Genomic DNA, 27,019 nt, shown 5'->3' with positions numbered 1-27,019 from the left:
TTTCCGGTTTGTTGTTTATCTTCAACCTTGTTTTTGCCGCCAGCTCACGGAGTAAAAAGATTGACAATGTAAGCTCCAATTGCTGGATCTCCTGATAGTAGACTGATTATTATCCGAACAATAGTGATTGTATATGCCTGGAGGAGGATTAATGCTGTCGCAAAGCACAGGCGTTATTCAGAAGGAGGCAGGTAATCGGAGAGGTTCTGTTTGCCCTAAGTTGTGACGCCCCTTTTGATGAAGATCCGCAGAACTCGGCGGAAGGGCTTGCGAGGATAGGGAAAAAGTGAGAGGATTGACACAAAACGAAGCCTAGTGACGGACGACAAGCCACTACTACTACCACTACTTATTAGTAGCAATGATAGCTGACGGTTTCAAGAAGTGATCTGAGAGGTTCGAATGGGGAAAGGGAGGCGGGGAGGGGGCCAATTTGGGGCCGTTGGGAAGAAGCGACGAATAATACGAAGCAAAGCTAACTTTGTCAAGGATAGATTTGAAGGAAAATTAGGCAAACAATAATCTTTCGAGGACGTTTTGGACCTGTTGATCAATAACGGTAATGAATGTAGGATGGTTAGAGTTTCTTGGACTGGAAATTAGGGGAAAAAAAAAGTATAAGGAAAAAATAGAGATACGGAGTAAAGTTAAAAAAAAAGGACAAGAGAAAATGATTTAAAGAACGAAGAGAAGGAACGAAGGATGCCTAGCTACAAAGCATCAGCTAGAGAAAGACAAAGTAGAGAGGGCAGTTGAAGAGCAAAAGAAAGAGAGAAAGAAGGGAGGCGTGGCCGCGTGTGTGTACGAGTCGTTCGATTCGCCCATGTCAACATCCCTTAACAGCGGTCCATGGTTACGAGGGAGGACCCAGGGTTGTTCAGGGGAGAGGGCCCTGGAGAGGTGGGGGCGACGGGGCATGATACTAGAGTGTAGTGGAGCAAGTCTACGAATATTCGGGGAAGCCTTTAGGTTGGTGTTGAGAGCCACTGCGCCAGAGCTAAGCCTCCGCCACACTACTTGATCTAGCTCGCGAAATTCTTCCCTGATCAGGTCTAGTGTCAAACTTTCACCGGGCTAGTTTATTACCGGAGTTGACGAGCAGGGCAGTGCATTGAAATTCATTACGTACCTACGCGCGAGTATCTGGTAAGATATAATACTGGTAAGGTCTACATAGGAAATTTTGAGACTATTATTCGCATATCGTCATTGAGCTGATGCACACTACTAGAAGGTAAGGTATTCTGACGGAACAGTAAGTTCAAAAGGGATAGGATCAAAGGCCAGTATACCAGTTTATACTTAAGAAGCTTGCACTAATGAAACTAATGGGACGACAAGGTTCGTCGCTGAAACTAGGCCATTTTAGCTGATTACCTTAGTTCTTCTGCTTTCTTCGTTAGCCTTTTGTTGAGACAGGAATGATAACTGAGCGGGATTGGCGCAGTTCGTCCAAAGCCTTGCTGGTATGTAAAGAACACCGAACTTGCTTTTCTTTCTATACAGATTAAGCGACGATTGCTGTTTTCAATGCGATATTATTTGGATGATGATGTACCTTATTTAGTTTCTCTTTGGGTCCACGGAGCAGGTGGTCATATCTACCCTGAACCTACAAGGTTTTATTGACACGTACGATTCATTTGTTGAGATCATTTCAGTGTGGATTACCGGATTTCGTTCTTATGCCTTGGCTGCGTGTATAGACTGAACCAATAAATGAGGTGTCTGATGATAATGCAAAGTCGCTGGGGATAGGAATGACCAATAATGGCTCGTCCGTTCTTCGTACTCGTATCGCCGCTTGTGCATTGTGTAATGGCATAGGTATATAGTATTATGACTTAATCTAGGTCTACCATGATCCATCCTGATCAACTCAGCCAAAAGAAGTCTCATTGATATTCCAAAGGCCATCGATTCCGAGGCTTGCTTCCTCAATTGCAGCCATCTCTTCGATATCAACTACCTTGTGTTACAGAGAAGGATCTTATACCACAACATAAAAGCCGGTTGTCAGCCTGTCAGCCTGTCAGCCTGTCAGCCTGTCACTAAGTACGAACGAGGCACCGCAGTATTCAAGTTCCAAATACCTGCCAATAATCCCTGCCTTTTATGTCGTTGAGGGAGCTGTTTCAGTAAGCTTGTCTCGGGGTTCGTATGGCTGAGCGTAAGGTGTAATATTACGACCTATTGTGGCTTGGACATTACCACTTTACCTAGATAGGTACCGAGAGCCTAGAACGCGCCAAGGAGTACGTATGCTCTCTCAGAGCAGGAAAACTGCGAATTATGGAAAGTTGCAAAGCCACAGTTGGGTCGTACTATGGCATGAACTTGAGAGGTACGGACTACAGAGTACAATAACTCCGTATCCGTACTCCCTGCCTACTGGGCATATCTGACGATTGACAAGGCTCGCCTCTAGATCGCTTCTTAGCATCCGTCATATCGGGTGCGGCGTAGCAACTAGCAAGAAGGCAAGACTTCGGCAGCACATCACATCGCAGTCCACACTCCTCGTTCAATCCAACTTATGACCCGATTTGCGTCGCTCCCATCAAACTTACCTTGGTATCCCCTATGCGGCAATGTCTTCTGATCATACTGTTGTCAGGTGGCACTGGCAGCGGAACACTTCCAAGCAAATCCTCATCAATAGGCGACACTGTTCCATAGAATTTCACAGCCTACATCATCTTAACGGAGGACCGTCCCATTGTCGAATTCCAGACATCGCCACAGAAGACCTCATCCACCTTGCGATCCTAGGCTTGGAGGAACGCCGAGCCTTGGTTGACGAGGAAGGTCGAAACCCCGGCTCGAGCGTCGGCCAAGGCTTCCATATTAATACCAGCAAATGAAGCCAAGAGACAGCTCTGTTAGACTGTTACAATCTCGAGCCGAGGAACGCCTGTCAGACTCTCAAAAAAGTTGATCTAAGGTGAGGGTAGTGCTATGCAGTGACTTCTCATCTGCTCTTTGCTCAGGTCTACCAGGCTTCGATTTCCAGACTTCAACCTCAAGGACATGCAACCATCAGCCTGTATCAGGCAGCTATTCATAATCCACAAAGGGTCACAAGGCATCTTACTCTATTTCAACCACTCTAGCCTTGGTGCGCTTGAACTGTAAAGGATCGAAGGGCCCTTTTCTACCAAAGATACGAAAAGTTGAGAAAATCAAAGTTCAATGTCCATGAATAACCGACCCCACAGAGTCGAACAAACCAATCAACATTCTCACACTCTGAGAATAACAACCTAACTACGTGGAAACTCGTGGCATTCAAAGGCTTGGCCATGTAGGACACTTTTTCATTGGGCGAAAATGCACACAATCGGTGAAATTCATTCAAAAGTCGAAGTGGGTCACTCATCGCATGTGCCCTACCTTAACTCTCAGACACTTCAGCGGAGAACTCCTCTCTTCCCTGAGTTGCAACAAATGCTCTTAATAGTCATTTGAAGGCCCTTGTATCCGATGATCATACTATAATTGTTATTGTAAGACGCTCGCCAGACCATTCAATGCCCAGGGTGATCTTCTAGTAGCTGAAGTCCGTGCAGCTAGACATCAGAAGGATGTAGTCACGCGTCCTACTCAGCTGATTGTTAATGATGGAGGTGGATATCTAACTTAAACTGTACCACGGCAGCCGAGATAGCGTGCAGTCCTGCAGTATACTGATTACTGGCTGACGTCGAGTGTTGATGACGAAATGATCAACCAAAAAGCCATGCCTTGTCGCAGTGAGAGCCGAGAGCCTGAGGCAGATTGAGGAGCTGTATTTGTTGAATTTTTGTCTACAGCTCCAGTGAGCTGCTTTACCGGTATTTCCTAAGCTCTGTCTCTATTCAAGTCTAGAAGTGCCTATTCGACAAAGCAATGGGTGAAATCTCCATATGTCCCTCATCAACCATCATAGCCAGAATGTCGTCGCAATAATGATTGTAATCCACATGATACACAAGCCCACTTGAAGCCAGCTTATACTGAGCACCACTGAATTCTCATAGCGGAGCGATCATAGTTTGATATCCCCCATGTCTTGAGCCAGCTCGACCAAGTGCAGATGTGCGCTGCACCTCGTCCTCGAGTTTCTTCCATGGTGTGCTGCATGCTTGCCGTCCGGGCCCTGGTATGTCGCGATATGTAATTATCAACACCGGAGAGTATCCCCAAGCAGCTGACTTGTTGCAAGCCAACTCGTCGGAGCCTGGAGCACTGAATCCCGCCAGAGCTCTGACGATTCCTTCTCAGGTAATCCTTATATAGGCGGTTGCTGCGCTGGATGCGTTGCTAGTGCGAGGGATGTCTTGCCCCTGAATATTGGGGCGCTGAAAAAGGGTTGCCCAAAATGCCAGCAACTCATCGAACCTCAGGCGCGGCCGCGGCGGCAAAATCACGGTTCACATTTTCCGTGTTTGTTCTTTGTGCCTCTCCAGCTGTTGCTCTCGGATCAAAGATTCGCCTCCACCATCGTGGCGGATCCAAGGGGCGATGGCCGCCGTGAAGCGACGGGTAGACGTCATTGAAGAAGTACCAGATGTGGCCGACAACAATGCCACAAATCTCATCCTTGGGTACAATGCCGTGCACAACCAAGCTGAAGGCCATCAAGACCCAGGGAAGATATGGCGCAGTGAAGACCAATATGCCGAGGAAACTGAGTCGAGTGTCTGGGTTGCGGCGGCTCCAGATGTACACCAAGCTGGAGGAGAGGGCGGTGCCTAAGAAGGGAAGAGAGAGAAACGGTGAAATGAGGAGGAGAGAGGTCATCGCGTAGAACAACAGCCATGAAAAATGAGCGGGGGAGCGACCGGAAGATTCTTCGAGGAGTCGCGAGTACCGCTGAAGGAAAAAGACATGGAAGAGTAGATCGAGACTTAATGGACCGAAGTAGAGAAATGTTGTGAGAAGTCGCCAGTACTGCCATTAGAGTCAGCCTTTGCTCCTGCTCAAATAACAGCCTCCTCTAGAGTTGCGGTTTCTCATGACGTACCTGAGACTTGAAGTAGACTGCGCGGAAGCTGTAGAACAGCTGAAATGGTGTCAGGATATGACATTGCACCAATACTGAAGTGGCCACGGTCGCAACTGTCCACCATCGAGTAACTGGAGGCATTTCATAGAACCATTGCTCCAAGGGGAACTGCCCGCCCTGTCCACCATTTCCCCAGATGGCGGCCATTACGTCGGAGATAGAGCAATAACAGAACGGAGAATGGGTTGAGCTTGGTTAAGGAAACGATTGACAGTGAGTGAGTAATACGAAGAACTGAACAGCAATTAATGTCTTAATGAAGAGCATAGGCAGTATGATTGAAGATTGTACAAAAGGCACATGTGATCTTGGACAACATGTCAAACTGGATAAATAATAACACGGCAGGCACAAGCTCCAGGTGGCCTTTTCTCCACCTCCGAACAAACGTCAGTCGGGGATTTGCTTACGGTTTGCTTACTTGTCCGATAAGCAATTCGAGTTCTTATCGTCACGTGAAAGCCAAGCGCGCGCTACGCGTCAATAATTCGGATGGCTGGGGACAACATTCTGCCGGCGCATTGAAGAGGCAGTGGAGACATGGAGTAATTGAGGGATCACCAGCTCCCCATTTCATCCCAACTGTCTTATTTACTTTGAAGAAGATTTTTCTCAAAGAGAGAGGGTTCCATGCCAAGTGGCCCCGGGTGGAATTGGTACGACGTCAGGTCAGATGCACATTTAACCATCTAGATTAGGATCAAAACAAAACAAAATACTCCTTGTCCTCGCGCGAACCCCTCTCATCAGACAGGACACAGCAATTTGTGAAGGCGCACAGTCGGTCGGATATCTTCGGCGGTTATATTCTTACGAAAAACGGGCCCTCGAGTAACAATTCTCGCGTAACACCGAACGCGCATTTGTCCACCATGCCGCCGAAGACTGGACGAGGACGTAAAGCAATTGGGGCTCCTCGAACGCAACCTCGAGATGACGGAGGTGCAGGTCCATCTAATGCTGCGGCCACTGCATCACCTTCCACTCGGGGACGGCCGCCCAAGTCCCGCGGAGGAACAAGGGGGGCCAAGCGACCAGCCCGCGCCCCAAGGCCGTCAGACGTCCAACGTATGTGCATACATTGACTCCTTACGCAGGCATATCAAAACCTATGCAATAGCATTATCGCTAATACCGTACTAGCTGGGGACCCAACCCCTCAAGGTCGCCGACACCGGTACAAGCCGGGCACAGTCGCATTGAAAGAGATCCGCAAATACCAGCGCTCATATGACCTCCTTATTCAGAAGCTACCGTTTGCGCGACTCGTACGCGAGGTCGCATTGGAACTTCTCCCCGCTGAAGTAGGCGCGGAGCTACGGTGGCAGTCGCACGCTATTCAGGCGCTACAGGAGGCCGCCGAAGCTTTCCTCGTCCATCTTTTCGAGGATACCAATCTCTGTGCTTTGCATGCTAAGCGTGTAACGATTATGCAGAAAGATATCCAGCTCGCCCGAAGAATACGCGGTGTTTGGGGCGGTCTGGGATGATTTTGAGCTTCCAGATTGCAATATAACGGCGTTTTGTGGGGAAAGAAATATCAGTCAACAAAGGGAGAAAAAAAAACAACAAAAAATCTCTCCTATGAGAAATCAGGCGCAAGGGAGCGACTGTCCCAATATCGATTATTGCATGCAGACAGTCGACTTGTTCCGTGGTGTTTTATTCTCATTCGAGGCTTTTTTACTGCTATGTCATGGTGCGATTCAACCTGGCTCAGAGTGGTGCACACGTTGCAGGCGTATGGAGAGTTGTGGAGTCATATTCAGGAAATTAGTTTCTATCTGGTTCGTGTCGGCCGTTACATTGAGATTGTTTGTGCCAGGGCCAAAGAGCCTTCGCGAGTTCAATGCATGTATATTAAGTAGTTGCCTTGCCAGCAAGGTTGAATAGTGGATGCGATGTAGTCGGTGCATCTAACTTGTGTGCACTTCAATTCCGTCAAGGAAGTCGCAATTTATCAATGTCTGGAGACTTACTAGGATTATGCAGTTGAGTGTTTCTGAACAAATTCTCGTTCAATTTCATCAGGTGTCGGAGGTGAATACCTGCAATCTGAAAATCATGGCAGGCCTCCGTGTTCATATACCGGACGCTATAGCAACAACTTGTTGTATCAATACACAAGCTCCCATTTATGTATCCCAGATGCGCCAGCCATGTCCCATGTACGCAAAGATCATCACAATTGGCCATGAAGTGGTATCGCAGAACAGAAGGCTAGCAAGATTGCCTTGGACAGAAGAAGCAAAAATGAAAAGAAATAAGAACGAAGATATAAAGAGAAGAAGGTGGAGTCACACAGGTCGTTTCAGAGCTGGTGGCAATCCGGTCATCACGCGGTGACCCTCGTCGCGAACTCCCTCTGCCTCTTCACTTTTCCCTTGCCTTTCCAACGTCTCTGCCAGCATTTCATCAGTGACGCTGACCCAAAGTCGGTCATTGGCCTTCTTTGCCATTGCCCGGCCTGCGCGAGCGCTCTTTTCAGCTTGCTCCCCAACCACGCCGCGGAAATACTTCCAGCTCATGAACGTCAGCGTCATGCAGGTGATTTGACTGTTGCTTATTGCCGTGGCAGATTGAAGAGCCTGCTGAAGATACTGTTTGGTCTGGATGGTTGACTCTGTTTGCACTGTCGCACATACAAGGTAATACGCCGCCTGGATATACTTGTTCGGGCTACCCTTACAGAATGACTCGACAAGGGCCAAAGCGCTGGGAAGATTGGAGTGAGACGGATGACTGGGGTCACGGAGTATGAGAATCGTATTTAAGGCGGCAAGGATAGCGATATCGCGACGAGGATCATTTCGTGCTGTCTTGCTGGTGATTGATGATAGTGAGAGAAGAGGGGACTGGAAAATGGAAAGGGCGGCCTCCAGATCACCAGTCGCCTGCGCAAGTGCGCCCGTTGCATACTCCATCAAGCGCTGAATGGTGTCAGGGAGCTGATCCCCGAGTTCCTCTGCAATGGGGCGCAGCTCCTTTAGTGTCTGATTCGCCAGATCCCAATCTGTCCGACCACAGGCAAGAAAAACCTGATGCAGAAGAAGATTGCAATACAGGATCCGTCGCCAATCAACGCGTCTATTTGCACTGACCATTGACTCTGCAATTTCCTGCGGTGCTTTGAAGCTCCCTGCGGACTCCCGTTAGAGATTTTGGAACCTCAGAACGGAAATAGGACATACCTTTAACCATTCGTATCCCTTCCTGGAGAAATTTCTCAGCCTTACGACCATCGTAAGAGTTCTTTGCGCTGAGTGTGATCGAGCTGAGGAAATAGCAAAGCGCATAGAGATCGTGCTGGGGAAGCCAATTGAAACTCAATAGGAGCGTCCCATTTTGAACTTGAAGGATATCGCCCGTATCAATGGAGGAGGGTCCAGCTGATCTTCCACTCAAGGGAATTGAGAAAGAGCCATCAGCACGCCAATTGGGATCATTCAATCTTTCGTCCATCAAATCTTGCATGACCTTCAATTTCTGAGATGACTGGTTGACGTCGTATTCAAGGAGACTGCAACAAATATCAACCATTTGCACCAGAGTCGAGAGCTGCGGTATATGACGGAGCTCATCGTTGAGTTGATGGCTTCTTGCTACTGCAACTGCACGCTGAGCCTGTTCGATTGCATCGGAGCTTGTTCCATGTTGCAGATGAGCAAGTGCTTCAATCACGGCCGAGATGGCCGCGACAGCTTTGTCGCCTTGTCGGTTAGCCATATTCGAGATCTTATGTAGATGTTGCAGCGCCGAGACGGAATCCTGATGCGCCGGTGTTGATAACGAAAGTGACACCCGAAGAAAGCGAAAAGCATACTCCCAAGCCGAATGGCGGTATCTGCGACTGTTAGAACCAAGCTGCGTAGAATGCAATGTTCCAACTTACGCTTCGACATCCAGTATCATACCATCGACAGCCTTCAATGAGGCTTTCGGGTTGGTCTTGTGTAGCATCCGCGCCAGAAGATGCTGCATACTATATTTGAGATCTAACATGCGATTCTGCAACACCGTAAGTAACCTGATGGTGTGTTCCAGGAGAAACAGCAGTGCATAGCCGAGGGATGCCAACTCACTCTCTCACATAAATCAATCTGTCGAAGCAAGAACGTCAGTAGACTGCTGGTTTAATGAACGACTGTGCGCTGGAGCCCTTACCCCTTTGCTCAGGGCTGTTTCTGCCTCAAGATCATTCTCCGTCTCCTCAAACAGTATGCGCGCATATCGCAACCTTACAAGGGCTTCCATTCGCGGTTGTAGCCTCCAATTCTAAAAGGGTAACACTGAAATTAGCTTGAATGCCCGACAGTTACTGGCGAAGCAATTGTTGTAATCGGGAGAAGCGGCAATTCAAACCTTTAATACTGCCTCCAGGCAACCAAGACCTGTCGCAACAAGCTTGTAATATTTCTCAATTTCCATCTCCCGCCTTGATAAAGCGACCATGGTCCCGTGACCATAAGCTGCCTTTAAATACTCATCTGCCAAGCTTAACAAGAGAACTTGATAATCTATAGGCGGCTTTGTTGGCTTTTGCACGGGTTGCTGAGCGTTCTGTCGTTGCACTTGCTTTTTAGAGCCCTGGCGCGGCATTTTCTGTTGGACTTCCGGTGAAGGAGCCGGGACCAGGACTTGAGGGAGGGGTTTCTTCGCCTGCACGGGAGGCGCGGGTTTCGATGCCGACGGAACGGGAGGAGCAGGTCTCGAGGATGGAACAGGAGTCGCAGGTTTCGATGATGACGGAGGAGGAGCGGGTTTCGGGGATGGCACAGGAGGAGCGGCAGCTACTGAATTTGAACTTGGAACCGAAGGCGCTGGAAGAGCAACCTGAGAGTACTGGTTGAAGACATTATTCCCCAAGTTTGGAGTTGGGGCTGTCTGATATGCCGATTGTGTTGATTGCGCGGGTGTTGATTGCGCAGATGTTGAGGCGGTTGCGACGGCTGGGGAACGGTTGCTGTTGCCTGCAACAGAAACCATGGGTTGGGCACCATATTGGGTTGAGCCGTGGGCAAGTTGAGATGACGAGGCAGGAGGAATAAGCGGTTGATGGAACACGTCAGATGGGTTCACATATTGCTGTTGCGGCTGCTGTTGTGGCTGCTGCTGTTGGTGGTGCGATTGTGGTTGGTGTTGATGCTGCTCTATATTATATGCTTGTCCGTAGGACGAGTATGGCGAAATTATAGTCTGAGGGTAAGCGACAGGCTTGCCATACTCATATGGCGAAGCGTTTGAGTCGGCATTGCTATACAGTAGCTGCTGCGGTTGTTGCAAATACTGCGGAGGATATTGACCGTTATGAGATGGTGGGTAGTTCATCGCCCCCGAACGCAGATAACTGTCATGGAATCGCAACGCTCTGCTATCCCGGATGATAGATTTCGAATTTGAGGACGAAGATGTTATCGAACCAGAGACCTTTCATCGTGATACGCGCCGTTTCCGTTTCGGTTCGGAGAAACTCCAGGGCGGTCAGACCACCTGTTTCATCTACGTATGACTTAGTATAAGGGACAGCCTAACAGAAAGACATCGACATTAGTCGCAAGGTGCTTCTATTTTATTAAAGATTATTACAGGGAGACTGAGTAGACAAAGATCAAGCAGATGGTACAGATATGCATTGCAAGGAAACGACTTGATCTTCTATGAGGGTATACTCTATGAGAAGCAAAGGTACCTATCCAAAACAGACAAAAAAGAGAAGGGAATCAAATCCACAAGAAGTCGCTGGGAAATGAGAAGCATAATACGCAATGGCAAACGAAAAAGCAGTATGAATGCGTGTCATCATAACGCCTTGCCCCCGCCTAATGGCCGAGCTGGAAGTGTCGAAGGCTCAGAGAGTCTTCCCGGTCTTTAAATCAGGTTTATTGAAGTGTAAAGCTGACTCATCGACTGATCTTGGACTGCAGGACGAAGGATATCCATTCCCAAAGCAGGTGGACCGGTAGAAGGAGGATGCTCCCGGACAGTCCAAGGGCATACCTCGCTGCAATTGTCGACTTCAACCGAATTCTCAGCGGGATGTATACGTTGAGAAGCCCACGTCTGATCTGGCGTCGATGTCGTCCCACCAAGGCATCTTTCGGTCCAGAAGTGGTAAGTTGCCCTACCTAAGTCCTGGTCAACACGGGAAGGTTGCCTTCGAGGACACTTGAGCACTGAGTTGCAAGAATTGCAAATTGATATCCGCTTGCATGACGCGCAGATGCTGTCGAAGCTTTGGCAAACAGTCGTCTGGCATACACTGGAGAGCCACAGGTCGACTGACCGATGAGCACATCCGAACCGGGGCGTTATGTATTCTTCCTTTCCTAGCTTCCCGGATTCCGTTGTCAATCGGTATTCGGTCTTGATCCTCAACTGATCTTGGTCATCCAGCTCCGGATAGATCTCAATCTGTAGCTGCGTAGGACCATAGTCCTTGGTGCAAGAGTGCCAGCAGAATCGCTGTTGAATGCTGGCTCCGAACTGAGACTGTAAGGCGGCAACCGATCGCTGTCGCACTTTCAAAAGTTCAACAAGATCCATCTTATCCCGAAACGTCAATTTCTTGCAGGGACACAAGTCAACTATGCCCGCAAAGTTACCCAACAGACATGCTCGGTCCTCCGGTTTGCGCTTGAGTTCGCGAGAGGAGAAAGCATCTCGCGGATGGAGCTTCAAGCATTTCGAGCAGGCCCACCACCTGCTGTTCTCTAGTATGTTGATGAGTTGCCATCGTGTGGTAACGAAGTTGTGTCCGTTTCGGTAATGGTGGAATAGAGGTGCAAAATCCTGGTTGAACCTGAAGGGTCCAAATTAGCGAAGTGGACTTCGATCCCTGGGGCAAAGCTGATGAGGCAGTTTCCGTACCTTACAGATCTGAAAATGGCTCCGGATATCGCAAACAATCGTTTACAGGTCAGAGCCAGGCATGTTTCAGGTATTACAGATAGATGCGAGATGATCTCTAGCAGCAGCTCTGTTGGCAATTCAAGGAGATAGCACCGGGTCGGAGGTTTCGTCGCTGTGGTCTGCTCTTCGGATTGACCTCGCACCCACGTATCCATCTTCGCGACAGTCTTCAGCTTTTCTCCAGCCCGGCGGAAAGGATACACCATGTTGACTGAAAGCCGCTTGCTTTCTATACGGGCTAGACTAGAAACCAGCAACTTGGCGCTTTGTCTCCAGCGTTTCTCGCCCTTCACTCCGAAAACCTTCGTTGAAGATTGACAGTAGGTCATGGATATGGTAAGAACCAGCTAGTTGCTGCTGGCTCTCTGGTATCATAGTGTGTAGTTATATGGAAGACACAAAAAGCGCATCGCGTGACAAAGAGCCGTTCAAAAAGGAAGGCTAAGATACGGAGGACCTGTTGACCTTGAAGTAGTCCCCCCACGATGGCTTTAAGTTGCACGCAAACGGAGCACGCGCTATGATCACGGTGTAGCAGATGCTATCAGCATTACATACAAGGCTAAGGCTCCCGATGCAGGGTCACTGTCCGACCACCCCAAAGGATGGCTGCTTCAACTCATCAATAAAAAATGCTGCAAGCATACATAAGTTCCAATAATCTGTAAAGTAGATTTTGAAACCGGGTTTCCATTCCGAAAGGGATTTGCAGGACGACTTCTCGCCGAATTTTGAGCTGGCTTTCCGCTTTCGGATTCCTGGCAGCCGCATTGAGCACTCGTAAGTCTAGTAGATGTCTGCATCTTTCTTCTCAAAATATGCTCACTTCCAGCGTGTGCCACTTGGCTTAAAAAAAGTCACAGTCCATACTGATAAAAAGAGGAGGGAAAGAGTTCGATGTAACTGGCCTTATTGTGTTATCAAATGACTGCTAGCTTCATGATCATAGGGTTTCTCTGTGTCTCATGATGTAAGGGAAAACAAACAGAACAAACAGTGGAAGCAAGCATGTGATTGCCAAGTCATTGATCAGATAAACGGTGCTTATGTCATGGCTTCCCGATATGGTAGTGATGCCGAGGCAGAAGGAAAGGAAAAATCCTATACATGCAGAAAGCGTGGTGCAGAGTGGTAATGTAGGTCTGTTTCTGTCTTTTGATTCTGTATTCTATTTCTTTCATTTTGTGGCTACTATCGTCATAGCAAAACTCTGCTTATAGATCAGATTGTTGATGTATTCAGACGGGTCAGTCAATCATTGATCCCTTTCGGCTCTCAAGGCTGCCGCTGTGGCCATGACTGACTTGCCATTCAAAGTATCCTAAACGCCTATTTACTTCCGTGGATTATCTCTGGGCTGCTGCTCGTAATAAGCATGTTGTCATGGATTCGACCAAGTGCACGGCTTTCATTTTTCCATTCCAAGGATAACAAACTCCTGTTGACCAAGAAGCCTGGCGAATCTGGTGTTAAGCAGCAAGTTGCGTTGGCGGATGTCTGTCGCTCTGCGACGCCGGCGAAATGCCATCTGAATCCGTTCCTTTTCAATGGGCATTTGCAGACTGCCTGGACCACCGTCAAATTCGATGATGTTCCTGTGTATTACAAGCGTAGGATGTTTGAGGCCGACAGTCCGATGTATAAAGGGCACTTTGCAGTGGATTTTGTCGTTGAGCCGTACGAAACGCTTAAGGACAACGCCGAAGCTACTGATGAAGCGAGGAGATACACTCTGCCTTCAGGTCTTCCGGAACGAACGTCTTTCTTCTCGGAAGAGGAGTTCCAAGCTTTGCCTTCAGACGACACCAAGCCCATGCTTGTGCTTCTCCATGGTTTAAGCGGTGGCTCACACGAGATCTATCTGCGCCATGTACTCGCTCCACTCATTGCAGATGGGAATTGGGAAGCATGTGTGGTCAATTCCAGAGGCTGCTCTCAAACCAAAATTACTACCGGTGTGCTCTACAATGCCCGGGCCACGTGGGATGTTCGTCAAACTGTAAAATGGCTCCGCAAAGCGTTTCCAAATCGACCCCTGTTCGGAATTGGGTTCTCTCTCGGCGCAAATATCCTTGCCAATGTAAGTTGCTCTCCCTTCGTGATTTGAGAGTAAATTAACACTTTCGTGCACAGTACCTCGGTGAAGAAGGTGATGCATGTCAACTGAAAGCGGCGGTGCTCTGTGCAAGCCCCTGGAATTTAGATGTCAGCTCGGCAAACCTCCAAAAGACGTGGCTCGGACTTGAGGTGTACAGTAAGACGATGGGATCAAGCATGAAGCGACTCTTTGAACAGTGAGTTTAGCGCTGCCAATAGCAATCTTGTTATCCAGGCTGACTTGTCTATATCAGGCATGTTGAAGAAGTCTCAAGGAATCCGCGAGTGGACGTGGAGGCAATCAGAAACTCTACATACTTGCATGAATTTGATCGGTAAGACCTCGTACATTCTCTCAGAGCACTTTTTCGTCGTTCGGTTATTGATCATTCCGTTAGGGCACTGCAATGCCCAACCTGGGGATACCCTACGGAAGGTGCATACTATCGAGACGCGGCATCCATCGACTCCATGCTTGCCATTCGAATCCCATTCTTCACGGTGCAGGCTGAAGATGATCCGGTTGGTCCTGCAATTAATTCTAAGGTTTAACGTCGAACTAATCAGTTTGTAGATCGCTTCGGTCGATGCGCTTCCTTTTCAAGAAATGACGCAGACACCTTATGGTGTCATGTTGACTACGTCTTGGGGCGGTCACCTCGGTTGGTTTGAACTTGGTGGAGATAGGTGGTTTGTGAAACCGGTGTGTATTTCCTGCAGACACCATGACGCTACTACTGACCTCTGAGACAGGTGACAAACTTCCTGAACGCGATGGCCAAGGAGATAGACCTCGGGACGCCATTCATAGTTGAGCATCCTGAGAAGCTTCCTGGTCATATTGCGGACCACTTTGATTCGAACAAAGATGCAGACACGGCGCCCAAACCGGACTTTGACCCCATGCGGCGCAAATTGGCCATGAAGATGGTTCAATAAGGGAACATAATTACACACTTCTGGCCTGCTTGGGAAGGCCGGTATATAATGCCCATTCATGTTACTTTCGGGTAATACATAGACCTGCGGAAACGCCAAATAACCCCATCTAGATACATAAAATTGGTATAGATAGAATAGACTTTCGTACATAGAACGCTCAAGCAAAAGAAACACTCTTTCTCTTTCCTTTTGACTTTGAATCTGATTTGGAAGTCGAAGCATCAGATTTGGAGTCTTCATTGCCACTGCTCTTGCGCTTCCGCTTCTGGCGAATTGATTGTTTAGCTTCTTCCTATATCCAGAGATTCTCGTTAGCCAATGCCTCCAAGCAGTGCAAGTACGGTAATGCATATGATATCGAGACATACCAACTTGTTCTTCTTTTCCGCGTGTCTCGCTTCTGCTTCCTTTCTCTTGGCTTCGCGAATCTCCTCTAATTGACGCGCCTTCTGCAGCTTGGACTCAATGTGGCCCTCTTGTTCGGCATTGACCATGGCAAGAATAGTCATCATTCCCTCCTATACATGGAGCAGGTGTCAGCGATCTTCAGCCAAAGCGAGAGACAAAAGATTGGAGAATGGGCACACGGACCTGATCATCAACAAAAACCTTTCCCTTCTTCTTGCCCTTTGGCTTCACTACTCCGACAGGCGTGATCATATTCAGCTTCGGGAGGCCAAGTTCTTCTTCTGTATATTCCCTCTTCTTCGTCTTCTTCAATAGTGATGACTCCGTGCGTGCCTTCGACTTCACTTCCTTGGGTGGCGGGCGCTTTGCATTTTTCTTGCTCACTTTCGAAGCGGATGAGAGAGGCTTGCTCTTTCCTGAGTCACCCTTGGAGGATGACTTGCCTTTGACTGAAGGCTTATTCGGCGCCATATCTGTTATCTACCAAGATCGTGCCTCGCAGGTGGGTATCGTGCAGAGGGAATCGGATTTGCGGATGTCTTTTCGCTTAAGGTAGGCCGACGGCGAGAGAAAGACAAGTAGACCAGAATCGTATTAGATAGATTTCACGGTTACCCGCACCGATACAATGGGCAACAATGTGTATGTGCAGATTAATTTCGGGAGTCGACCATAGCAAATCTCGATGCTCTCCAAATAACTGCGGACGAAATTTTTCGCAAAAGGAAGGCGGTAGGGCCAACCGGCGAGGATCCCAAACCTCCACTTCCAACCCATCCATCGTCACGCTAACTTGAGCCCGGAAAGGAACGTCGAATTTCAGCGCACCTGTCCCTCCCCCAGCTTACTGTGTCTAGGCGCGGATCACCGACCACTTCCAAGATGACCATCAATCCCACTTACCTCGCGCAGCGCACGCGCTCCTGTACGTGCAGTCTTTCCCGCCCCGAGACCGTCCCGCGATGACCTTACAAATTGCCGCGATGTCAGTGGATGAACTGGTCAATGCTAACGTACATGTTCATGACAGCCGTCAATTGGGCCGATGCAAAGTCTCGCGTCATTCGGTCCTACAGAGCATGGCTCAGAGCGGTCAGTTTGCCCATCCCGCAGCTATACATCCTCTGATTTTGCCCTTGGATATCCGTCCATTGAGCTGCTGAAAGCTCTGATCATCGGCGAATGTTTCTCTACATGCAAGAAAGGACTGACATAGAACCACGTCGAGGAGAATAGTCCCCCGAGATTCAGACCATGTACTCCTTGAACCTCCCCGTATCCGCAATCCGGACGAAGATTCGCCAAGAGTTTGAGAAGCACCGCTACGTCCAGCAGCTGGGCGTTGTTGATGTTCTGTTGTTCCAGAGCCATGCAGAGTACCAGGTCAGTCCAGACCAACGCTATAATTTCCGTGCTTGATCCTCTGTCTCGACATAGCCTTCTTCGGACTTCACTGATGGTATTTCTCTAGGAAACGCTCAACTACTGGAAGCAGCTTTCGCATGTGATGAAATACTTCCGGCCGGAAGAGGAGCCCGGTGCTAGATTACCCCCTAACTTCATCTCCGGCTTCTTGGAAGGCCGCAATTGAATGTTTTGTTCGAGTTTCTTCACTTACCATGAGTTTCTTCCGTCTTCGGGGATTGGGGCATTGGGTTGCGTCCCAGATAGAAAGCGGTCATGTAAATATTGTCAGACTAACAAATTGCAGCTTTTGTTCCTTGCATGTTGCATTTCATTCTGCCTTTCCAGTACTTGTACTTATCGTAGAAGGCCACGAACACCTCAAGAACAGACATTATCATTTGCAGGTCTGTTGCACATCATACACTGTAGAGGGATATCTAATAATTCTGTTAAAGACATGGTTTACTCCGGTACAATGCCATAGACAACAAAATCGTCCCAATAATGAAGACCAAGGAAACTTTTTGCTTCAATATACAACGCCATAAATGTCGAATCCACCCAGAAAGAACCATGCATCACGAGGTCATCTTATCAGCCTGGGCAGCATTGAAAGCATCCCGCGCCGATGTGAATTTGTCTGTGACGACATCACAGAGGTCCATCAAAGCCTCCAAGCCCTTCTCCAGGGCTTCAACTGCAGTTGTGGAATCTGCGATATTCCCGTCAGCTCCATCAAACGGCGCATATGTGTGGAAAAAATACATACCGTAGGTCTGGATACGCAAGTTCATCTTGGTTTCCGAGGGATGCGGGATCGTGTATCCGCAAAATTCAACTTCGGGGCTGGAAAGAGTAGGAGTCAGCAGTTGCGACATCTACGAGAACCAAAATACGGTCGACTCACTTCTTCATGATGGCATAACGTAACGCATTTCCCAGAGTATGGCCCTCGCCTTCAAACTGAAAAGAAGCTGCAGTCTCGGTGGCACCCGGTAGCTGAAGAAGATTCAGTAAGCGATCAGTCGGCGAAAATTCGTGCTGCGTGTCTGACAGGAGCAGAACCGCAGACGACGGGGGACGTATAACGCACCACGACAATACGCTTTTCCTCAAGCTCGAACTCCTCCTGTTCATAGTCCTGCTGCTGTTCTAGCTCCTGAGGAGCAGTGTCCATCATGGACTGGTCTTGGTCCTGAGAGTGTACAGAGGCTGGCATGGTGGATTTTCGATTAAAGGGTATGTAGCACGGTTTAGTCGTACAGAAAGTGATAGTTGAATGCGGGCTTCACCAGCCTGGTCCGGGTGCAGAAGAATGCGTTGAATGCGCCTTGTCAAGAATGGCCAGCTCAGGTCCGTCTGTTTTTGATCGATATGTCTGCTTTTTCCCGTTGTGAACCTTCTTATCCACTTCTTCTTGTTCCGAGATAGTGGTTTGTAAGCAGCGGAGCTCGTTCGGGGGTTGCGTTCCTGAGTATTCTTCCAACGGAGCAGATCAAATCAACGGAGCGAGTGCAAGTGGCTTCGACTTGAAATATAGTTCCTGAACGCAATTGAGTAGTGACGCTGAGGAAATCCGTTGCGCAGTTCGTCAGGTCCCTCAGAGGAAGAAAAAGAGTAAAAATGGTTATCGATAGCGTGCTGACCGCCTTCGGTATTCGGCAAGTCTTGGAGGATCATCAGACCCAGAGGTACCTTGACATACATCCTTAGAGCTCGTAGAGGAGCTTTACTGCATCTGTACGATGACTGGGGTATACTCTAAATGATTGATCATTCCAAATACTTACAGTTGCAGCGAGCGGGATGGGAGACGAGGAGTTGCTGTTCGGCCGAACGAAGCACACCTCAAAGAGATACGGAGTTTCGATACCGAATCCCATGCTTTACCTTCAGCAACTCTACTGAATTGACCACTGTGGGTTTGCCAGTTCGGAGTGATAATTTGGGTTTTGAAGACTCAGAACGTGCCATCTACGCTTAATACAGGATACACAGCATACTACTATACGGGGTACCAAGTACTGGATATCCATGTGATAATGTGACCGAGACAAGCTCTCCTGCTCATGTTGCAAGAAGCCGGGGATCTATGCAGATTACCTATTGGCTGTCCTATTTCCCACGGTCCAGCTTTTAGTTGTCAATCACCTCAGGATCGACCACTACCCCGATTTTGTGGATGTTGTGCAACTGTGGCTTGTCGAGCAGGAGCTATCAATATCTTCAGTGAGCGCAGTGCAGATACAGGATTCCGCTGGATCTGCTCTGTCGGTCAATGTTCCAGCTCAACTGGCAAGACTGAAGTAGCAGCATAAGCGGTCATATCAAGGGATATGATATCGGGCCATTGAGGTCTCGAATAGCTGCGACCTACTAAGACACATATTCCTGTAACATTGTCACTATATTGTTGTCATTTATCTAAGGCAAGAAATTTTCCGAAGTGTAGGGATTACGGAGTCCTGACAGGCTGACAGCTGACAATTTGCGGACACTAAGAGAAACTATTGTATTGAAATGGAACAATGGACTCAGTGGAGACCCAGTTGAGCCTGGGCGGCTGAAATCTGAATTTGGTAATAGACTTGTAAACTTTCTGCTATTTGGAGTAGATCTCAGATTAAGATCGGCTAAGAAATGGACGCAAAGACCACTGGCCAACTGCTGTGAGCCTGTGATATGCCCGTGGGCCATGACACTACTTCTCTCTGACTGAGGAATAGGTCTGTGCAGACTCTTGAATACTCGGTTTGGTGTTTACCAGTTCCTGAGGATGATTCTCACTACTGAATAGTAATAATGAAGAATCAGAGAAGTATTGTATTATGATATAACCGACACACTTGGATTTGAAAAATATTCTCACTACGATCGATGGTATCTACTACCATGACCCAGGTTTGTAGCCCGTGTTCCTAACTTCATACTTCCTCGAGGCCGTGACATAATTTCGCTAGAAACACTTATGGGGCCAAAAGATCACTAGTACATCCGTCTAGCACGTAGTGCGACTGTGCTAACTTGCTAAGGTTGGCCTAGAATGATTTCCCAGAGGTTTGGATCATGGACTGTCTATTCGCGTCTTACTTTTTCGACCTGCCACAATCCCGAAGAATTTATGAGCTGACTCGTGGCTCGCGCCATGTCTCATTGAGAGGATTCAGAGTACAGTTGGAGTACCAATGTTCAGACAGGATTGGACATTATGTGACTTGATAAGAGGACTGGCCACTTCTAACAAAAGCCTAGACGGATAGAGTACTGTCGACTCTGTGGGTTGATATCTTCAAAGAGATATCACATGATAGTTGCTCCATAGCAGGGTTAATAGCTAAAATAACTTATGCAATGACAGGGGTTGCAAGTTTGCTTATATTTATTACATATTAGCCATGAACCACTTTCCACTATGATTAGACTACTGTCAGAGACCTAGCTCAATAATTAATATAACCGCTGCAACAAGAACAGGGATTGGCTCTCTTCCTGCATTGACTAGATGGATCCGTGCGTCGATATCTCATCTCAGCAATAATGGCAGGCCGCGCGGGTCAAAAGTACTTGTCAGAAGCACCATTTTTCCGTAAGGTAGATCTGAGTTTCTACCACGACGGAGTACCAATGCTCCGAATCCATAATTCAATGTTGCACCCGCACTGACTCCTGTAATGGACTAGCATTCCTGAAGGAAAGGTGATGGACCGCACGAGGCATGGGTCTGTGTACCGCGAATAGATAAAGGGCCATATTGTCAGGCAAAAAGCGGACATTCGAGTGACTATTGAAGCTCATGCTACATGAAGTAGACCCATGGATACTATATCTAGGTAGAGACGAAGAAAGGTGATTGTGTCGATTCAGATTGACGTTCTGGTGGTGATCAGGAAGAGCAGATATATGCATAAACTAGTCCCTCGTGGGCATGGGCCTTGACTGACTGCCTGGTTTATTGGAGCAATTTCTTCTGTGCCACAGTCATCTCAGTATCTAGTGATCTAGTCTACTCCGCACGTCAGGAAGATTCAGACATAAATCTGATGTTACCACTTTCTCTTCAAAAAGAAACCTCAAAATGACCAAGCAAGAGCCCATGACGCTAGAAAACTAAACAACAAATGCCATGGTTCGGGGTTTGATTGGAGGACTTGGAGTGGTGAGGGACACTGGTGTTGCAGATTTGGTCTGCCCTGGCTCGCCACAGGGGAAAGAGGGGCAGTATATGTGTGTACTGTAACTGATTAGGAATGGACTGGACTAGTATATCGGCGTTTGAGAAATGTTTGCTACTATGGATACTCTGTGGACAATTAACTCTTGCTCCCCCCTGGTTTTTGAAGGTAAGCTCGCGTAATCATTTGTTGTAATCCTGTTGAATTATAAGTATATCCACTGATTCATTGCTCGGAAGTCGACTCGGTAGAACCTTGGCACCATGCCGTTTGTTATCTTGAAGATATGCCTCGAGAGTCAAATCCGTTGAGAATGTATTTGCTACCTTGGTTACTTGATACCAAGCTGTCGAATGTCGACGCTAGATCTCCAATTAATGCCAGAGGCGGGAAGGGAAGTCAGAATGGGGTCAGACAGTCAGACCTTATGGTGTTCCAGATTTCAATCGTTGTAAATATTACCGAATTATCTGTCCCTACCTGTGTATTGTTGTTCAGGTTGCAAACCGAACTGCGATTCTGTAAGCACGCCATTTACTTGGCTTTGACTTGAGGCCGAGGCATACCTAGTTTTGATTTCCTAACAGCTCGATTATGTTGAATATATATATATGGTAAGATATCCACGACTGAGATACGAATCGCATTCTAGGTAGCATGCATTGTGGAAAGTTGGCTGTCTTAGTTGTCACATCATCGACGGACAAGCCCTGGGCAGAAACAAACCATGTCTCAGAATGCTCCAATCGAGTCTCATCCCAAACTCTCATTGTCTCCACTCACCCTTTGCCCTGACAATCAGGAGGAAATAATAGTAACACTTAATGGAATAAATCAAGTACATATCTCTTGATCTCAGCTTTGGTATGTTCAACTCGAAGTATCATAGAATATCAATAGATGCCATTATCATATTCAGTACAAGTACAGAGTACAGAGTACCTTATGGAGCATGTGATGGCTGTATGAGTAGTCTGGCGACATGAAATAAGGATACCCAATAATCCAGGAATTTCATCCATTTAATCCCTTACGGGGTACTTGAATCTCTCAGACGTTTTAAAATTGTCCTACAGAATCAAGTGGTCACAGCTTGTCTGGTTTCATCCCCACATGCTCCTCCTCCCCTTCTCCATAGTTATTAGTTAGTCCATACTCCCATAGCCTCATGTTGTAAACTTGTATCCATTGAGGCTGCTCCATATCCCGATATCCTCCTGTCAGCCTCTTTGAGAGTCGCCCAGCCCCTCTTGAATTAATATTATTACTCGTCAGTAGCTGAGCACATTTTCTCATTCTGAGTCCTGACCTTTACTTTTCCGTCCATATCCCAAGTGGTCAGACACTGCTATAAAAGTTACAACACCAACAGTGTCCATGATTGATCCACTTTTGCATGATAGTATGCTCCATTTTGTTTCTTCTAATTTCTCATCTTGATTTTCATCAATATCATTATCGTTTATTATTATTATTTTATTGCCTCCTCTCAGTCCGTCGTCTTATATCTGTCTTCCAGTCATACCTGTCTTCGTCCTTAGTTCTCTCTCTTTCCTCTCCTCTTCCCCCTTTGACCTTTCTCAAAATCACTTGTCAATTTATTTCTTCTTTTCATCTTTTCCCTTTTTCGCGTGTTTTAGCCTTGTCTTTGTTCTCTTTCTCCCCTTTAGGCAACTTGCCTGTTTGCCTGCATAGTAGTCAGCCAGACCTATCGAGATCCCTGTCCATTTTCTCTCGCTTGTTGCTCTGGATCGATCTCCGGCCTGACCGACCCTGTCGGCGCCGTCACACTGCCGCCAGCCAGCTTTACTTAACCGCCCTCCCCGAAAGTATCTGACCACTTCGTGTCACACCTCCAACAGCTTTTTCCTTTCGATTCATTCTCCTTTTTGGGCGTGGGTCATATCTCTCGGTACCGTGACTCTTCGCTCGTCTTCTTTACTGTCCTTTGACTTGGAAGTGGCGGTGCTCTGCTTGTCACTGTTTGTGTTTCGTGTTGCTTTTTCTGGATATTTGTTGGCTAGGCAGCTTTCACTTCTTGAATAGAGGGAAAGCCCAGCATAGCCGCTAACCACCACCGCGCTCTCCCGTCCGCGCGCGATTCCACTTTACGCCTACCAAGTTACCAACAGCCAAAGTCGATTCCCTAACAGAAGACTATTCGATTTTCGGGACCTTTTAATACCACCTCTCCTCAACCATCGAATCAACATCATCATATATACGAGGCCTATACACTGAGTGCGGCACAAACCCATACCTACTCTAGACTCTCCGAGCTCCAACCAGCGATATATACGAAGTACAGTACAATCCACATACTCTTGATTGTTCCGCACCGTCTGGCTTTGTCCGCGGACCTGTGCGACTTACCGAGAACAACAACTCCGCTATTCAGTCAATCTGGTTCACTGTCCGTTCCATACCATTGCATATAAACATCTAGTCTTCCGGGATATTATTAAATAGAATTTTACACTATCATGTCTACGGCGGTTGCACCTGCTACAGCCGCTCCATTGCCGTCGCCGCATATGAATCGCGATCCGAGTCCAAAAAATTGCCCGACCCTGGCACCGACGGCGACAAGTTCCAACTCCAGTTTGACACCTCCACGAGCATCTGGCGTCTTACAAGATGGATCTGCAGCGACGAAAGGTTCACCACCGGGACGAAAGCACACATCGCCATCGTAAGTGTCTCGACTTACAAAAGGCGTGATCTGGGGTTTGCTAACACTTTAATTTTCTGCACTGTCTAGATCACAAAATGGAAGCATCCCTCCCAAGGTGATAGTGAAAAAGGAACCGCCATCCTCGCCTGCTATGCAAACTCAGACCCACACTCGGCCCCGACCCCGAAAGCTGGACCTCTCCACGAGCCTCCCGACTGCGGGAGGTCTTTCAGCTCGCGCTGCCGGCGGTCCCATGACGGCCCGTGACGGAGTTACCATGCATGATGTTGGGATCGCATGCTTGTCACCGGGGTTTCAGACTCATGACCCAATAATGAGGGAGCAGCTTCAAAGGAGCCTTTCCGTGCGAGACCAGCAGAGGTCCATCATAGAATCTCGGTTGCACAAGTCGGCCAAGGATGACGGTCCGGATGGTGTTAAACCATCGGAGTCAAACTCATTCGGTGCCCCCAAAACGGGCGCCTCCAAGCGTAGACCTCCGCCTGGTCTGTCAATCGTACCTCCGTCTGCTGCCCAATTTGCCAACGAGCGTGTCATTCAATCGGCACCGCTGAATCAAACCTTTACTGGTCGATACCAAGCGCAGCCGCTGACTCGGCACGTTGTGAACCAGAGCCCTACCCTCGGGTCAACTTCTCACATTCACCATGTACCTGCTACTCAAACAAATAATCGCCTTCCCCCGCTATCCGACGTCTTTGGCTCTGATGCTCTAGGCTCCCGTGACCGGGACCCTAATCGCGGCACATACTATCAGGCTGTTTCAGGCGCAAATCCGTCACAATCCAATAACCTTCCGCCGTTACCATCTCCAAGGATGCCGGGATCTGCTGCGCAACTGCAAGGTCGACCTCGGGAGTACCGATCCGCAGAGGAGGCTGTCCATGAATTAGCTGGTGGACGAGAGGAGCTTCTACCACGCATTGTTCACTATGGCGGCCACCAACCTCCAACTCCACCGTCTCCTCATGTAAACAATGGACAAGCCAAGTCGCGCACTAGTACCGACGCTGCACCTTCAGCGCCCCATCAGCCTCTCCGCCCTGTATTACAGTCAACCGAGGGAACTGCTCGCCGGCGCCCGAGAAGTGAATATGAACAGGATAACGGAAGTCCTCCCTTGGGCCATGGCCCGGAACCGCACTATCGACCCAATCCAGCTCTAGCTTCTGGCTCTAACACTACTTACGGGCCTTTTGGGGCAGGCAGAGACTCTCCTGAGACACAACGGAGAAAGAAGGAAGAGTTTCTCAGCCTTTGTGCCAGGGCTTGGGATCTTTTTCACTCATGAACCAGGCTCATCTGGGGCCTGTTGTATCTTATCCTTCTGTCTGATGTTATTCGCTTGTTTCAGCTTTGGGCAAAATTCTACAAGTCAGACCTTGCGGGGCTCAGATCCTCTGCATCTCGCGCAAGGACTCAACGAGTCCAAATCGGGAGCAGTCTTGGTATACTGAGATACGGAACAGCTGAGAATCGGACAGGCACGAAGCTTTTTGACTGAATGAGATTAGTCAGTTGAGATTGATGATTGCGAGACTTACGACTTATCCTTACGAACTTTTCCGAACCTCCCTGACCCAGAGCAGGGGCTGTTATCATTTCTGACTTACTCCTTGGGTCTCTTCTTTCCGTCTTTTTTGGGGGCTGCTGTTCACAGGCGTTGTATCTTTTTTGGATCGGGTGCTGGACCACGCCAACTTTGCACAATCCTATGTCCATATCTGTTCTTCCCTTCCGCCGATCTCATTGCTGGCATTTGTAGCCGCTGATTTGGGTCATCTTATTGTGATACCATTGTTCTTGTCCCTATTTTCTTTCCTTCCATTTCGACACAGCAGTTCCGTCAGACAAAGCTCATGTTCCTTTTTCCTTAAAACGTTCTTTTTTCTTGTCCTGGACCTTACAGTAATGCCCGGCACAGATCAATACTCTCGAATCAGGACGGGTGATAATTTGAGAGAGACGTCATCTTGCATTTTATAGCACAATTAGTGTAGGCTGGTAGATCCAGTCAAATCTTAATAGTGAGTTCTCATGATCTTTCCCGTGATCTACGCAGAGTCCAGACGCAAGCCTTTCATAGAAGAAATAATGTAGAAAGAAACAAACGGTTCCGCCATAAAGCATTGATAGAATGAAGATATGGGTAGTGGGTACACTGCCTCTACGCAAGCCGCCTGCGTTTACCGCCCCCGCCATCATTGTAAGGTGTAGAATCATTCCCAAGTCCGCGTCGCTCCATAGGCATTTCCTTCCTCTCCTTAGCAGTCAACTTCTTCTGCCTTCTTTCTAGCGCCTTCACACGCTGTCTAGAGCCCATGCTCTCATACTTCTTAAGCAACACCTGCTTCTTGAGGTCCGACTTCTTGAGGAAGTAGGGATTACTCTTCTTTCCATCGCGGATGAGCTCCTTCTCTCGTTTCTTGTGCTCCGCTAACACCTCCTTCTCCCGTCTTCTGTTTTCAATTGTGCGTAGACGGTCCGTAGCCGACCGGATATCACGCTTCAGGGCTTCCTTCTGTCTCGGATCCTTGGTCTTTGCGAGCTTCTCCTTCATTTCCTTGAGCTCCGCAGCGCGGTAATCGTCCAAAAAGGCGTAGGCGCTTTGGGAAGCTTCACTACGCCCGCTTTGGCTGCGTACCGCGGGATCGAACCGCGGGTCCCGCGATTTGAGGGCCGCCGGCGGCTCGATGATTGTGCGCTTGCGGGTAACGGGGTGTTTGGATGACTGCACCATCGGTGCGTGTTTGGAGGAGCGGGAAGGCTTCTCGAGGTCTTTCGACTTTGAGGATCCCTGTCGTTTCTGTTCTCGCGCTTCGCGGATGCGTGCGCGTATGTCGTCTAATGGGGAGGCAGCTGGGGTTTCTCCATCATCTGTTGTTGATTCGGTGGCTTTGGATTTGCGCTTGGCTTTGGGGCCTAATGAGGCTTGCGCTTTGGCGAGGGCACCGAAAGAGATGTTGCTTAATGAAGCTTGTACGTCGTCTTGGCCGTCGTCGCTGTTTTCGTCGTCCTCGTCATCTTCCACCTCGTTTTCATTGCTCATGGCATCTGACTCGTCTTGGGACTGATGATGACTTTTAGAACGTGTGGAACCTAGCGCAAGATGTTGGAAGGCTTACCTCAGAGCCGTAGTCCCCTTCTGAACTATCAACGCTAATATCCGATCCTGATCCCTCGACCTCTTCATCATTACTCTCCGACTCGGATGCGGATGCTTCCGAATAAACCTCTTCGTCCTCGTCTGGTACGGCTCGTACTCGCCGGTTGAGAAGATCTGAAACCGCCATCCTCTTCAGTAACTTTAGCTCGATGCGTGTAACAGCGAATGGACTGGAG

At 48.3% G+C, this 27,019-nt stretch overlaps 10 protein-coding genes across 10 annotated transcripts, besides 3 other annotated features; 4 read left to right on the top strand and 6 right to left on the bottom strand.

The window, feature by feature from the left end:
- Positions 1-2,015: 2,015 nt before the first annotated feature.
- Positions 2,016-2,051: a microsatellite.
- A 2,320-nt stretch (positions 2,052-4,371) lies between these two features.
- On the bottom strand, positions 4,372-5,194 carry derA (putative ER-associated proteolytic system protein Der1; the record flags this gene model as incomplete). The annotated part of the gene is made up of 2 exons (XM_001257672.1): positions 4,372-4,932; positions 5,006-5,194. The coding sequence occupies 2 exons, from the start codon at positions 5,192-5,194 to the stop codon at positions 4,372-4,374; spliced, it is 750 nt and encodes a 249-aa protein (XP_001257673.1).
- Positions 5,195-5,919: 725 nt separating this feature from the next.
- On the top strand, positions 5,920-6,537 carry NFIA_051200 (putative histone H3 variant; the record flags this gene model as incomplete). Its single annotated transcript, XM_001257671.1, has 2 exons — positions 5,920-6,115; positions 6,191-6,537. The coding sequence occupies 2 exons, from the start codon at positions 5,920-5,922 to the stop codon at positions 6,535-6,537; spliced, it is 543 nt and encodes a 180-aa protein (XP_001257672.1).
- Positions 6,538-7,344: 807 nt separating this feature from the next.
- Positions 7,345-10,375, bottom strand: NFIA_051190 (uncharacterized protein; the record flags this gene model as incomplete). The annotated part of the gene is made up of 5 exons (XM_001257670.1): positions 7,345-8,186; positions 8,239-8,891; positions 8,940-9,055; positions 9,212-9,322; positions 9,410-10,375. The coding sequence occupies 5 exons, from the start codon at positions 10,373-10,375 to the stop codon at positions 7,345-7,347; spliced, it is 2,688 nt and encodes an 895-aa protein (XP_001257671.1).
- Positions 10,131-10,197: a microsatellite.
- Positions 10,376-11,172: 797 nt separating the features above from the next.
- NFIA_051180 (F-box domain protein) lies at positions 11,173-12,162 on the bottom strand (the record flags this gene model as incomplete). Its single annotated transcript, XM_001257669.1, has 3 exons — positions 11,173-11,220; positions 11,306-11,846; positions 11,915-12,162. The coding sequence occupies 3 exons, from the start codon at positions 12,160-12,162 to the stop codon at positions 11,173-11,175; spliced, it is 837 nt and encodes a 278-aa protein (XP_001257670.1).
- Positions 12,163-13,331: 1,169 nt separating this feature from the next.
- On the top strand, positions 13,332-14,992 carry NFIA_051170 (putative hydrolase, alpha/beta fold family; the record flags this gene model as incomplete). Its single annotated transcript, XM_001257668.1, has 6 exons — positions 13,332-14,036; positions 14,090-14,250; positions 14,308-14,388; positions 14,452-14,575; positions 14,628-14,756; positions 14,807-14,992. The coding sequence occupies 6 exons, from the start codon at positions 13,332-13,334 to the stop codon at positions 14,990-14,992; spliced, it is 1,386 nt and encodes a 461-aa protein (XP_001257669.1).
- Positions 14,993-15,152: 160 nt separating this feature from the next.
- On the bottom strand, positions 15,153-15,874 carry loc1 (66S preribosome component LOC1; the record flags this gene model as incomplete). The annotated part of the gene is made up of 3 exons (XM_001257667.1): positions 15,153-15,287; positions 15,364-15,513; positions 15,587-15,874. The coding sequence occupies 3 exons, from the start codon at positions 15,872-15,874 to the stop codon at positions 15,153-15,155; spliced, it is 573 nt and encodes a 190-aa protein (XP_001257668.1).
- A 411-nt stretch (positions 15,875-16,285) lies between these two features.
- Positions 16,286-16,994, top strand: NFIA_051150 (putative NADH-ubiquinone oxidoreductase B14 subunit; the record flags this gene model as incomplete). The annotated part of the gene is made up of 4 exons (XM_001257666.1): positions 16,286-16,328; positions 16,434-16,495; positions 16,640-16,786; positions 16,875-16,994. 4 exons carry the CDS (start codon positions 16,286-16,288, stop codon positions 16,992-16,994), a joined length of 372 nt encoding a protein of 123 aa, XP_001257667.1.
- A 394-nt stretch (positions 16,995-17,388) lies between these two features.
- Positions 17,389-18,029, bottom strand: NFIA_051140 (DNA-directed RNA polymerase core subunit RPC19; the record flags this gene model as incomplete). Its single annotated transcript, XM_001257665.1, has 4 exons — positions 17,389-17,522; positions 17,580-17,656; positions 17,718-17,809; positions 17,904-18,029. The coding sequence occupies 4 exons, from the start codon at positions 18,027-18,029 to the stop codon at positions 17,389-17,391; spliced, it is 429 nt and encodes a 142-aa protein (XP_001257666.1).
- Positions 18,030-23,465: 5,436 nt separating this feature from the next.
- NFIA_051130 (uncharacterized protein) lies at positions 23,466-24,968 on the top strand (the record flags this gene model as incomplete). The annotated part of the gene is made up of 2 exons (XM_001257664.1): positions 23,466-23,674; positions 23,744-24,968. The coding sequence occupies 2 exons, from the start codon at positions 23,466-23,468 to the stop codon at positions 24,966-24,968; spliced, it is 1,434 nt and encodes a 477-aa protein (XP_001257665.1).
- Positions 24,969-25,844: 876 nt separating this feature from the next.
- rrp36 (putative pre-rRNA processing protein) lies at positions 25,845-26,970 on the bottom strand (the record flags this gene model as incomplete). Its single annotated transcript, XM_001257663.1, has 2 exons — positions 25,845-26,747; positions 26,803-26,970. The coding sequence occupies 2 exons, from the start codon at positions 26,968-26,970 to the stop codon at positions 25,845-25,847; spliced, it is 1,071 nt and encodes a 356-aa protein (XP_001257664.1).
- Positions 26,660-26,721: a microsatellite.
- Positions 26,971-27,019: the final 49 nt, after the last annotated feature.

Source organism: Aspergillus fischeri, genomic scaffold (assembly GCF_000149645.3).
Source record: "Aspergillus fischeri NRRL 181 1099437636266 genomic scaffold, whole genome shotgun sequence".
Taxonomy (NCBI): Eukaryota; Fungi; Ascomycota; class Eurotiomycetes; order Eurotiales; family Aspergillaceae; genus Aspergillus; species Aspergillus fischeri.
This window is presented reverse-complemented; position numbering and strand designations above follow the sequence as displayed.